General features: G+C 41.2%; 1 protein-coding gene across 5 annotated transcripts in view; it reads right to left on the bottom strand.

Annotated features, from left to right (window-relative positions):
• The window catches only part of LOC308410517 (hyccin 2), a 51,694-nt gene that overhangs the window by 13,311 nt on the left and 23,972 nt on the right, over positions 1-14,411 (bottom strand). For all 5 annotated transcript variants that reach the window (XM_080903893.1, XM_080903897.1, XM_080903895.1 and 2 more), the window contains 5 exons: positions 10,686-10,767; positions 8,770-8,871; positions 6,842-7,021; positions 3,626-3,706; positions 1,631-1,746 (listed from right to left, as the gene is read on the bottom strand). In XM_080903893.1, coding sequence (XP_080760019.1) covers positions 1,631-1,746; positions 3,626-3,706; positions 6,842-7,021; positions 8,770-8,871; positions 10,686-10,736 — 530 coding nt within the window. In that variant the 5' untranslated portion in view covers positions 10,737-10,767. The remainder of the gene's footprint in view (positions 1-1,630; positions 1,747-3,625; positions 3,707-6,841; positions 7,022-8,769; positions 8,872-10,685; positions 10,768-14,411) is intronic.

The following is a 14,411-nucleotide window of genomic DNA, read 5'->3' as shown; positions in this document are numbered from 1 at the left end:
GCAACTTGGAGCCCAAGGATGATTGGCACGCAGACTGGAACAGACAGGGGATCGAACCACCAACCTTTATAGGGGACCTGCTCTACCTCCTAAGCCACAGCCACCCCAAACAACAACACAGAAACTGTGAATTATTTAATACAAAAATTTCCATGACAACAACTCATCCGTGACCCTCTGTGTTGTGACAAAACTGTTTGATAGTTGTTTAAAAAAAATAGAGAGAGAGAATAAAAAGTTGGTGGTACTCAAATGGAATCGATACAGAACTCTCCCTTTGTTATTATTAGCCTTCAGCTTCCATATAGCATACTTTATTTCCTTAAGTGCATATTGAGGGAGGACAATGAGGAAGCCCTTGAATCTAAGTGGCCTAACTGAGTCTGTGTGCAAGGTGGATGTAAATTGCTTGGTGCTAGATCATCAGTAGCACTGAGCTGGCACCTCTCTGGAGCTTTGAGCCTTCTTCTCATAAACACTATCTCACGCCCAACTCAACAAATGGATTTCCAGATAAGCTAAGAGGCTTGGTCCTGCTGAAAACCATTCAGTATATTTATGATGCTCTGTGTTTATGGAAACCAGGGGGCCACCCTGCTCTGGAAAACACTAAAGATGATGAGTGTTATCTGTGCTTCCCCTAGATTATCTGCTATGGTGGTGTGACAAAATGTTAGCCCCCTTCCTTCCCCTGCCCGACCAAAATTACTCCAAGCGTGCATTGACGATTCAGTTAAACACAGAGTTCATGATTCAACAATAAGAAAGAAACTGGCAAAACTGGATTCCATTTCTGCCAGTTTCTTTCTTATCAAGGACAAAACCGCTGCTGACCAAAAAGAAGACAAAAGCTTGTCTCACTTTTGTCAAGAAACATCTTGATGATCCCCAAGACTTTTGTCCCATTAAATCTGGTATTTCAGGAAAGGAACATCATACCAACAGTGAAACATGGTAGTGGTAGTGTGATGGTTTGGGGCTGTTTTGCTGCCTCAGGACTTGGAAGACTTGCTGTGGTAAATGGAACCATGAATTTTGCTATCTAAGAAAACATCCTCAAGGAGAATGTCTGCCCATCTGTTCGGTTGTGCAGCAGGACAATGATCCAGAACACATTAGCAAGTCCACCTCTATGGCTTAAGAAAAACAAAATGAAGACTTTGGAGTAGCCTAATCAAAGTCCTGACCTGAATCTGATTGAGATACTGTGGCATGACCTTAAAAAGGTAGTTCATATGAAAAATCAGGAAGGGGGCAAATACTTTTTCACACCACTGTATATGTCACGGGCATTTATGTATATCTGCTCATTCTATTGCTTCATTTCTATGCAAAGATCACCATAGCAGCATAAAGTATTTTAGAGCCAAAAAAGCTTTCAGACCTGCCAAGTCTGGCCAGAGGAGGCTGGGCGAGCATCAAGGCTTACGATCTGATCATCTTAAAAAGGTTTTATAGATGGTGTACAATAAATAAAGTATTTTATTAATGAAAATAAATTAGTCAAAGTTTGATTCAGTATGGCGAGTTGCACCTTGAAAGACCTCTACCACTGCCCCCAATTGAACAAACAGGGATCTCAGTGTGTATAAACTACAGCTAAACATCTAATCTAAATCTAAATCAGTACCTGTTCTGCGCAGTGAAGGTCTCTCTCTGAGGATGGAGGCCGCTGTACACCACTCTGATCAGGTCATGTTGACAGAGCGCTCCCTCTGTCAGTGCCATTGACCCCAGGCTAGAAGGCTATAAAGAAAAACAGTTCATTAAACATTTCCCAGCTGTGGCACCTTTATAGCATGACAGTAAATGATAAATGGCCCTTTTCTTTGTTTAAATGGAAAACTATAACAAAACTTTGTGGAAACGTGTTGAGAAAAATGGAAGAACCAGACTAGGTTTACATGTCACAAAAACAAACTGTGGGGACAGTAGAGACAAAGTAATCCAGCTTGTTCATGGCCTGATGTCGTAATTTTTGTTGTTTTGTTTCATTCTCTTTATTTTTATTATACAAAAGAAAGTAAGTCTTCACAAAAATTACCCGAGTTAAATTTGTTCATGTATTAGTTCATACATATCATGACAGAAAGCATGACTACTGAACAGTCGGGTAAAGCCAATGACTCCTTATTTGACCATTTCATCAAATACGTCATATACTTAAATGGATCAAATCAACAAAACTTGTTCAAAAAGAATTGTTTTTGAATTCTCTTTAGCTAAAAACTCTGAAGGGCACCAGAAATCCTGCAATATTGTGGGGAAAAAAATTCTATAAACAGAGCACTTGTGCATTCATGATCTTGTCATCATACTGATCATAAGACAAGACAGCAGAATTTGCTGTGTGGATCTGCTGTGTAGTTTCGCTGACCAAAATCCAAAGCCTTCAACCTCAATTATACAACATGAATTAGCATGTCACGTGGCCTTAAGGATAGTTTTATATCCTCAGCAATGTGACTGCTATATGGTCTGACATGGTTTAACTTCCTATTTTAATCCTTGCCCTGTTACAGATCTGATATCTCTAGGTTACCATAAGCACAGAGGATAAACTGAATAACCAAGGTGTATTTCGCTGTCCAGCACTGTGTCATTCCAGAGACAAGCTAAGGTATTCAGGTTAACAAACAAAGTCATCTTAAATCTTCATGTTGAAATAAAAAGAGGAAGAGGTAACGACCGAGTGCGTGGCCTCTTTGGCTATGTCCAAGTGAGGATGTGTCACAAGGCCATTTTATTCTGATGGTGTGCAGACCAAAAGTCACCTCTAAATTGAATTGATATTCTGTCCTAGGTATCTTGTGTGACACTGAGCAGAGAAGGCGAGGCAGTGGCGCTGAGAAAAAACAAAAAGCAAGTGAGCGGAGTGTATGCTAATGCTGGAGGCCAAGGGATAAGGCCACGTACGTGCAGAGCCGTACTACAGCTGAGGAAGCTTGTTGTGACTCTCTCACTCACACACACACACACACACACACACACACACACACACACACACTCTCTCCTCCATGCTTTCTTCACTCTCTCAGCATGGAGGATAGAGCCTTTCAAGCTTATAATTACAGCAATAAATCGCCCTCAGCACATGCTACACACTCAAGTCTCATCAACACTCGCACGCACAACTCAGAGACAAGCACCTACTGAGGGCTGTCACTCTGTGCTATGAGGAGTAAAAAAGGCTCTAAAATTTGGCTATGAGCTGCCAGTAAACAGTCGGTATGTCCTTTAAAACCTCTTGGTAATGGAATTCCAGGTCAAAGCAACAGTCAATACTGTGCCTGTTGTAGCAGACAGGTCAGCGTTTGCACGAAGCCAGCGTGACGGTGACAGCGACCAAAAGCGACTCAAACACAAAATGAACGAAAGTTGAAATGCTCTCATTTTAAAATCAAAGAAATCGACAAGTGCATAAATTGTTAAATCTTTTCTTATTAGATTTTTGAAAGACACAGATCTGGCAGAGAGGGACTAACACATACAGACAGCTAACTCCTCAAGGTGATGTTAATGAAAAAAAGACCTGCAGTGCTGGGATGTTGAGCTGCCACCTTCTAAATAGCCATTTAAGTAAGTCCTTCTGCAACTTGCAGAGTTGCAGTGAAGAGAGGCTTACCTCATGATATATCGATGGTTTGGAGAGAGATGGAATAGTGAAGGAAAGGAGCTTGCTGTTGCCATCTTTGTCCACGATTTCCTGCAAACCCAAAGAAACAGAGAAGGTGTGTTACTGAAGGAATGCAGGTTTGCATTTGAAACAATGATTCTGATACTGTGAGGTGGGCCTGCTCTGTGGGACATCCACAACCCTTTTTTTTTTTTTTTTTAAATCAGCTACAGAATTAGGTATAGCAAACAAAATTTGAAAACCACTAAGAATAGCCTTGTACACAGTTAGAAATAGCTTGATCTTTGTGGCATAGTGCAGTATCCTGCTGGAAGCAGCCATCAGAAGATGGGTACACTGTGGTAATAAAGAGATGGACAATGTCAGGAAAGCCAACAAGGTCCAAACTGTGCCAAAAAATATCTTCCACTCTATTACACTAGCAGCAGCCTTAATACAAGACAGGTGGATCCCTGCTTTTCATGTCGTTTACTCTAAACTCTGGCCCTACAGTCTGAATGTTGCAGCAGAAATCAAGACTTATCAGACCTGGCAACATTTTTCCAGTCTTCTATTGTCCAGTTCTGGTGAATTGTAGCCTCAGTCCGTTCTTAGTGGAGACAGAACGGACACCTAGTGTGAATGCCTGCTGTTGCAGTCCATCTGTTTCAATGTTCAACATGTTGCATGTTCAGAGATGCTTCTCTGCATACCTTTCTTTTAATGAGTGGTTATTTGAGTTTGTGTTGCTTTCATGTCATTCTGAAGCAACCTACAATGCCGGTCACTGCATAGTTTCTCTTTTTCTGAGCATGTAAACACTAGAGATGGTTGGTTGGGAAAATCCCAGCTGTTTCTGCAATACTCAGACCAGCCGTATGACATCAAAAACGCCAAAAGTGTCACATTCAGAGTCACTTAAATCACATTGTCCCACATCCTGGAACAATGTGATTTAAGCACATTTAAGCAGGTCATCTTCATCATTTCTACATGCCCAAACGCTGCCATGTGATTGGCTGATTAGATATTTGTAAGCAACTGAACCTGTGTACTTAAAGAAGAGGCTGATGAGTGTATATTAAGCTTGTAAATGTGATTTTTTTCCCTCTGTGGTGGTTAAGGTGCAAACATTTATCAGTACTGTTGTAGAACCGCCTATCACGCACGCGGTTAAGCCTGGTGTTCGTCTATTCTGCTGGCAGATTAAATGTCACTGCCAGAACCGGTGCCACTCAATTCCAATTTCACACTGCGATGGGTTGCACAAAGATTAACGCTTCTCTGAGAATGATACCATTTCTACAAGTAATACCTGATTATCTGTGTTCCTGATATATATTAAAAAGAGGAAAAAATAAACATTTACGGATGTACATGAGAACATTTGTGAAACTTTCTCATTTCCCAGATTTATCCTGAAATTCAATTATGAGCAACTCAATAGGACTCAAGTGGCTATTACATGTGAGCATGACGGACAGTGTTAACAGAATGAGTAAAGTTGAGACAACTTTTCTTGTTTCAGTTTGATCTCTCCCCCCATCCCCCTTACACTAATCAAAGTGGTGAGCTTTTCTGGTTTTTCAGACAATCTTTCTTATCTGCACTTCTCCTTGAATTTGTTGTTGATTCATGCCTTGGTGTGCCCTTCACTGGGTAACAGTACATCTCTGAATATCTGCGGCAACTGCTGAAAGCAAGGCTGTTTATCAAGGAGAAGTCATCGCTGAAGACAGGCAAGATGTCAATGAGCACGAGCAGTATGTACCTATGCGTGTGTGTGTAGGGTGAGTGGTATAGACTGAGGGATGAATTATGCATGGATATACCCTTAGCTCTGCTGGCTGTCATGGAGCTCTTTCTATTGATATCTCAAGCTCTTAGCACATTTCCCCAGGGGTGTTTCCTGGTGATGCAATCTATCTGCGCTCGTCCCATTATCCAGGGTTTTCCCTGTAGGTCGTCTTTCAAGTCAACAGACGTTCAACCTTAACAATGTTTCACTTGTATTAGATCTAAAGCACCTGTGATTTCCATTTAAAAAATGCACTTTCCCACATTCTTATCCAGGGATAGCTCAGTAGGTAGAGTGGTGGCCCCATGATCGGAAGGTCGGGGGTTCGACTCCACTGAACGGCTACCCTGAGGTACCCCTGAGCAAGGTACCGTCCCTACACACTGCTCCTCGGGCGCTGCACTGGTGGCTGCCCACTGTTTCACTGGGTGAATGGGTTAAATGCAGAGGAACTATTTCCCTATGGGGACTAACACGCACACTTTACTTTACACTTTATCCATTTAAATGCATCTTAAGAATTGTAAAGGCTCAAAATAATGCAACGACCTATATTCATCCATATAACCCTATAGCAGTCTAGTCACACCTCACAAATTAACTTCTGCCAACGAGGTTATGGGTTAGGAGGATTACTTGAAACCTTAAGTCTGGATCAATCAACTTTTGACTACTGTGAGACAAAGTGTTGATGTTCTCACAACTACAAACTATTACAATCAGATTCATGCTTGGCATGGTGGGGAAGCTTTAGCTTTGGCAGAGATATCCCTTTATGGATGATGATGTTGTAAGAGCAGTCGTCAAACTAGAACCAGGACACCTAATAAGCAGTACTCAAAACTGAGGAGGAAAAAAAGCTCAGCAGCAAACAGAAGATACTGGTTATGTTTGCAGGGTAAGCAGTTGACAGATCATGTGAAGGGTTTAACAGTGTGAAACTGGACACTGCAGCCACCCTTGCTCCATATTTCAGAATGAGTCTGTCCCTGATTCTGAATTTTGACAGTCAAATCACATTTGGCAGTTCACTGTGAAGATTTGAATAGTCGTTGCTTGTTTGTTTTTACTGTCGGGATACCACATGGATTTGTTGAATTAATGATCCAGGGAGCATTTCAACATTTCGGTTTTTTAAAAAAGTCCTTTAAGGCTAAATTGTATTTAACTTTTAACAATTTGCAAATGAGCCTTAAACAAATGAAACAAAACAAAGATATTAGCATTGCCTGCTAAAAACAAAATAACTGAAATCTCTGTTCAAGTTACTTCACGGCTGATTGCAGGAACTCTACTGGTATGCACTGCAACACTTTATGGTGGACCTGGTTATCCACAAGGTCGCGTTTAAGGCTCAGCCAGTAACAAGACCATCGCTCTGCATCGGGCATGCTACTGTAACCAGACCCAGAAAGGTGAACACCTACCAAGTTATAAATGCCCAGAAGCAGGGCCTCGATGCAGCCATTGCTCTGACGATCCCTGCTGGCAGTGATGCGCAGATAAACCCACACCAGCTCGGGCAGGAACTGCAGGGTGAAGCGTCGCAAGCGGTCTTCGGAGCTCCGGTACAGCTCGAACAGCTGGTGGCACACAGGCTCCAAGAGCTGGATCACAGATGGAAACAAGAAAATGCAAATTAACAAATTAACACGAGGTCTGATACCTTACTGGAGTTTACACCATGCTTGTTAGGCTCTCCCAATAAGGCAGTAAACAAAACTAAATATGGAAACTGAACTGTATTTTTCTGTATATAAAATGTTTAATCCATTTATATTTAACCCCAATATCATAAAAACCAATAAAAGCTGTCATTAATACCGTTAACACAAAACAAAAACAGTTTATAGAACATCTAAAATGGTCCTCTTTATTTTTGTTATACGGGGGTGTATTTTTAAGCTCCTGGATGCTCATATTAAGCATAGCCAAGTTTCATCAATGAGGTAGTTTCTTCCACTGGCTCCGTATAATGCTGATGAGAGACAGTATCCTTCTCCACCTGCTGTTCAAACCTTCTGTCTGCGAGGAACAGCCAGTAAGATAAAAGCTAGCTTCAAGGGAGGGTGGCTTTAAAGGAAGAGGAGCTAAAACAGCTCGTTTCAGAGAAAGAATGAACTGCTGGGATGCACCAATGCCTGGTATAAGATATAAAGACCTATAGAGTTAAAAATGAGCATAATAGGTCCACTTTAAGATAATTAAATTCATGGAAATGTATGTCTAGGTTAATATTAAAGAACAATAGGTTCAGGATGACTGCTATAAACTGCTATAAACTATTACCTCCCATTAGCCTCAGCAGCAGCCTTTTTAATAGCCTGCAGAAATGGACTCACATAGCTCTCGTTTCAAAACATGAACGAACGCCATTGTAAACGTAACACGACAGAATGGACAGATGGAGGGAGAGTCTCGCTTCCAGTTGATAGTGCGAGATGCATAGAAGCAGAGGGGATAATTCACTACAACGAAAGCCTCGGCAGATGTAGTGTCAGGGGAGGCCAGCTGAGCCACAGCGTTTATACAGTCCAGGGGTCAGTGTGAGTGAATGCCCACACAGCACGACTGTGTAAGTGTGTTGTACATGGCTGACTGGGGAAAAAGGCGGCAAAGAACTTGGCAAGGCATTTGCCCTTCATGTCCTCAGCTTGACAACAAAAAACAACAGCAACAAAAAAACATGCAAAATTCAAGCACATTACACTCTCCCCTACTTTATCTCTCACACACAGACATGCATGCACTCCTCAATCACTTGTGTCATCATTAATGGGATTGTGCAGCCAGACTGACAGCACTAATGGAAGTTAGATCCCTAGTTGCTTGACACTCAAATTCGACCGTGAAATCGAGGTGAAAATGGGGCCAGAAAGAACTGGAGGCACCAAGTGTGTCATTAGAGCCAAATTAAAGTCCTCTCTCATTGAGTACCTCAGGCCTTTGCTTAGAAACTGTGTCATTAGGTCCCTTTAAAGTACAAAACACCGGTCTAGCTGTGCAGGTGCAAGAAACATCTGCTTAGTAAGAAAAAGATATTGAGGTGCTTGGGCACTGCGGTGACTGTGTCTTTTCCAGCTTTGGCTGCGGACGCTTTAGTTTGTTAGGCAAAGCACTGCATACAGGGAACACAGTGTACCGTCTCACAGGCAACGCAGACGGCACCGCCATTGTGCCTTCCATCATACACAACAGCAGAGTGTGTTGCGGTGTGCATGTACGCCCTGCAGACACGGCTGTGTGTCAAGTTTTTTTGCTCAGTGCCAACAGAAACAACATCATGACTCACAAGCAGCACATTTCCTTGAGCTAAAAACCATCCGTCTGCATGTGCGTGTCCTCCGTGTATTACCTCGTTGTTGGGGTCCTGGATGACTCTGTAGAGAGCTGGGACCAAGGACTTCTTTAGATGAAGGCTGCCGGCGTAGCTGGGGATGTGGGTTTCTGGTAAGGACTAAAGCAAGGAGACACAAAGGACTGTTGAGTGATGCAAACAACTTCTACGTCTAGCCACAAAACTAGAGAACAAGTAAAGACTGTGTAATTCTACATCCTGTATTCAATTGTTTCACAGCACACAGTGACTTAACTGTGTGTCAGCATGCTGTGACATGTAAGAAGTCCCTTGATTAAAAATGGAAGCATCAAAAAAAGACTTGAAAAGATTGACTTCCCCAGTCGATGAGTTTGACAATGTGGTAGGTGAAGTAAGAAAAGAAAACTTTTAGGAAAGCATAGCTTTTTGATAAAATAACTCTGAACCTAACAGATTGATGATGTCTGACATCCTCAGAACATCCTGGGGTGAAATCCTTCAAATGGTCAAGATCGTGTTTTGTAGATGACAGACGGCAGCTATAGCCTCTCAGCGTGAGAGTATGATCATTTTGAGGGCAGAACACAATGTGCCTGGTCTGCACCACCATGAGTCATACCATTCTATTCTCATCTTTCCTCCTTTCTCTAGTTTTCTGCTGTCTTTTTCCATTCCTCTTAATGTACTGCACATTATTTCCTTCTTTTTAGCTCGTCATCACCTTTGCACTTTTCTGTTTTGTAAATGTGCTGAACAGACTTTTGCATCAGATTTATGATTGCTAAGGTGACAGAAACTTTGTGGCCGTGTCATAACGGTTTAATGCACTGTACAAACCACAGTGCTTAAAGGAACCCATTCCTTCTTCACAGAATGAGAAAGAAAAGTGACATAAACACTTTTTTAAACTAGTCTGGAACACCAAGAGTGAAGCAACATTTATTATTAATTAATTACAGTCAACTAACTACTTCAACTGAAACACTACAAATACCAGCACCCCCCCCCCCCCCCCCCCCCAAAAAAAAAATCATTTGCATTGCCTACTAGCCAAACTGTCTTAACCCAAATTTTACTGAGTGGGGTCATTTGTGTATATTTTGCATGCCACTGTGATATTTTTAAAGCTATTTTTTCATTACAAGAATATGAATGAAAAAAAATAATGAGACGCTTGCTAGCCTGCTATTGTAGTCTTTAGCCTTTTAGATTTGCTATTTGTATTGTTAAAAAAAAAATCAATTGTTGAGATAATATTAGCCTTTTGTCACTAATAGCTGACAATGCAGCTGAGCTTAAATCTATACTGGAAATGACAAGCGGCACTGTGCAATACATTGAGAAACCGCAAACACAGAAAAACTATTGTTAGCGCTTCACAATTAATGAGTATGTGAAATTGCTTTCAGTATCTACTAGCATTTACAAGAACATGAGGACATGAGGCTGGAACAGCAACTCTTGCACTGTTCTTATATAAAAGCTAACTGATTACTGAAAGCTGAATAATCCCATAATTTATATGCATCAAAAAAAAAAAAAAAAAAAAAAAAGGAAAATAAAAATGTATGTGAAAACATGATGAAGCAGATATAAGCAGCTACTTTGCTTGTGAGTTCAAAGAACAAACTATGCACAGTACATTTTGTGTAGTACAGAGAGGTTATGCTGATTAAACACAGCTGACGATAGGCCCGAGTTGACCTAAGCTAGCCACTGTTCTTGCTAGCGTTCACTACATTTAATTAGAATTTACAAAGGACTGAAATGTTAACGAGATGACAGATGCACACAGTTTTTACTCTCAACACTCTTCGCCACAGCTGTTACACACACAGTACGCAGTTCCTCTCTCGAAAAAAAAAAAAAAGAGAGAGAAAAAAAATAGCCTCCAGGAGTAGATTTCATAGTTATGACTCATGAATGAGAGTAGCGCAATCGAGGGCCTTTACCTTGAATTCTGAGAGCCATTCTTCGACAACACTGCGTTCTGAGCCCAGCATCTTCCTCAGAGACACCCCCCCCTTTGGCTGCCTGGTGGACAAACAGAGGCAGAGGAAGGTGGTGGGTACAGTAATGGGAAGGGAGAAAGGAAAACACAGGAGGAGAATGAAGACAGCAATGTCAATTTTATTTACAAGGAACCTTTCATTACACATAACCTCAAGGTGCTTACTAAAGAAGATAACATAAAAAAAATATGTAGTTTACAATGTCTTAAGGCAATAAACAACACAACAAAACTTCCCAAAGATTTCAAATACAGAACAGGCAAGTGTATGTACTCCACATAAGTATGAAAATATCCAAGCTGTGACTAAGCCCAATAAAAACCAGGCTTAGTAAAAGCTGTGCTTGGTGCTTTTTGGGCTTCCTTATTAAACAAAGTCCCATCTGTTTCTCGATAACAGCTAACATTTAGATTTAGATTTTTCAGTGATAATGAAGGTCAAAAACAAAAGCTCTTTCAGGCAACTCATGTTCATATGTATTTAATAGGACATTTGTATTTTTCACTAGAAAATGAATGTCATTTTTTTCTGGAAGTGTTACCACATAACCAGCTTCTAACCAGGTTAAATCTTCAGTGTAACCTAAATCGGCCAGATAAAAAGAGAGCTACTTTAATGACACGGAACTCTTCATTTAAGCTCAACATAACTAACCAACTAGTTGTGTACTACACACTGGTGATTTTCCTTTGGTGTCAGGTCAAAAGCTCTCTGGTGTGTGCCAACATTTGATTTTATATGCAGGGGGGGGGGGGGGGGGGGGGGGGGGGGGGAACTCTGTACAGTGCAAAGGCAGTACCCCAGAAACCATTTACCTTGGCCTGTGATTATAACCCAGCAACAGCAAAAAAAAAAAAAATCATTCTGAAAGACAACATTAAATCTCATGGGTTTTGAAATAAACAATCAAACATGAAACACAGTGATGCTAAGTGCACATCAGTTCCAGTTAACACAAGCGGCAACATATAAAATCAGCAGCATGCTGTTCTTATCCTCATTACAATGTTATGTAACAAGTCAGCTCGGAGCCAGTACCTGTCACTGCAAACATGAACCACCACAGGAATTCCTTTGAGCTTTCACTCTACAATTCAAATCATAGATGACGAGCTCATGTCTTCTTTCATATATTTGTAACGTCAAAGAACGTCACAGAGCAGAACGATATGGTGGTTAAAAATGGCGAGGGTTTTTAACATTTACAAACAGGACATTTTCTAGCTTGTAATTCATAAAGAGAAATGAGTAATGGGATAGCATCTTCGGCTTCGGCCGCACAGTTATCCTTGGTTCTCTTCTCCATTTCCAGCAGCTAAAATTAACTTCAGCAAACTGTGCAAAGCCATTTCTCCTACAGAACTCACCCCATGGAAAATATATTCTCATTATTTATCCCGTGAAAAGATTTGCTATGAACGAGACGTGTGTCTCAGCAAGGGAGAGGAACTGTGTGTGTGTGTGTGTGTGTGTGTGTGTGTGTGTGTGTGTGTGTGTGTGTGTGTGTGTGTGTGGATTGGCTGAGTGAGAGGTGGTGAACAGTCACAGGCAGTGACAGTTTGGATACACACTGAAGGTGATGTTGCATGGACCCAGTGTGCCAAGCTGCCACAGTGACATAAATAAACAATACTTATGTAACAGCAGATGCACTCTGCAGCTTAAAATCAAGGCCATCCTCTCTCTTGATTTGACACCAATGCCCTTCACCAAAGACTACCAGGATTAATTTACCATCACTAACCTTTAGGAAAGCTACTAAGGCTACGTTCACACTGCAGGTCCTAAAGCTCAATTCCGATTTTTTGATCAAATCCGATTTTTTGGTCTGCTTGTTCACACTACAAATAATCTGCAGATTATACAATACAAATAAAATGTTCACGTTTCTCCAACGCTGTCTCCCCACAGTTTCACTAACATCTACACGGGATGGCCAGGAAGCGTTCGCGATGTCTTTTCGGGCGCTTCTCTGGCGCTGATAATTGGTGTCTGTCTTGTGTCAGTGACGTAAAAGATGGATTTAATGCGACATGACCGTTCAAACAGCAGTCGCTTTCTAAAACATCAGATATGTATTGGATTCAGTACCACATACGAAAGTGACCCAGATCGGATTTGAAAATATCGGATTTGTGCTGTTCACACTGTCATGATCGGATATGGGTCGCATAGGGTCAAAAAAGTCGGATTTGATGTGCTTTCGCCTACAGTGTGAACGTAGCCTAAGAAGAATTATTGCTTAACAAGAATGACAATTAGTCTGACTACTCTCACAACCCAAAGATACACTGTAACATTAAGTTAAAGATGCTGTGCTCTTTCACGTCCACATCCACTTTAATGGCTCTTTAATTGTATTTTAGTAGAAAGACTTTTTTTAAACTAAAAACAAAATTCACATTGCTTATTAGGTCTTGTAAAACCTATTTACTGGCTGAGCTGTGGTCAGACTTTCTGCGAATATGACTCAACATTTAACATAACATCAGCTCGGCCCAGTGCTTTTTCTAGGAAAAACCTCTGAGTCTTCTTTAATGATCTTGTTACTTCGAGGACACTGAACCTTTCTAAAAACTCACTGACGTCTCCTTCCACCAACCTCTGGTGCTAGAGCGCTGTCTGTTTTGCCCTGGTGCCTTTTGAAAACGAACCCACATTTCTGTGGGAGTGAAAAACCGAAAGGTGCTCAGTGGAAATTGGCAAAATTTAAATGACGAGGAAAATCATGCTGGGAAGAATCTGTACTGCATCTGTGAATTATCTGTGAATTTCTCACAGCAGTCACTCCCAAAGTGACTTATGTCAGTGATTCTAGCTGTGGGGCCAGCAATTTTGCGGTGTTATGCCTCTTACTGGCACAAAAATGCAGATTCTAAATTAAGCACTGGGCGTGGGGGTGGGGGGTGTTACTTCACTCACGTACACTAAACAGTAAAATGTTTTTCTCCCTTCCTAACAATATAGAGGTTTATTTATTTGTCAGGCATTCAGCATTTGCTTGGCTTTTCCCCACTTAATTCGTGGTCAGTGAACTTGACCCCTGGAGTCTTTTACAGCATTTGAATGCAGATATCTTATAAATTTCAGCCCATGCAATAGGTTTGTGCCTCAGTTTTGGTGAAGGTGTGGTTTCAGTATTTTCTTTTTTTTGCTGTTGCTTACCACTAACTTGCTGATAGATACGTTTAAATGTGTCATGTGGTCTAAATATGGTGACTTCTGGCCAACGTAAATATACCCAAAACACTAACACACTCCAACACAGTAACACATTAAGTGACACCATTGCCGTCTCCATTTATACACGTGTATGGTGCTGACCACACTCTCAATCGCTCGGTCTTCTGCTCCTGCCTTGTCACAAAAACGTGCCCCCACAGAATGCGACATGTGATAGCAGAGAGTTGCAAATAAACTCATTACAGCTGCATCTGGGTCAGTGTACTGAGATAACACTCTAAAATGTGCAAGTTAACAGAACTGAAAAAGTTCATAAAAACAGAGATTATGCAGGCAGTTACGGCACACAGTACTCTTTAGATTCAACAGCTGCGTGTGGGCAAATTTGGAAATATGCATAAAAATGACTTTGTCAGACAACTAGATTTAGCAAAAAACTGCTTTTATCTTGTAAGCCTGAAACATTGTAAGACTACATGTGCA

Source organism: Rhamphochromis sp. 'chilingali' (assembly GCF_963969265.1).
Source record: "Rhamphochromis sp. 'chilingali' genome assembly, chromosome: 14".
NCBI lineage: Eukaryota > Metazoa > Chordata > Actinopteri > Cichliformes > Cichlidae > Rhamphochromis > Rhamphochromis sp. 'chilingali'.
The sequence above is the reverse complement of the archived record's forward strand: the minus strand, read 5'-3'. Positions and strand labels throughout refer to the sequence as shown.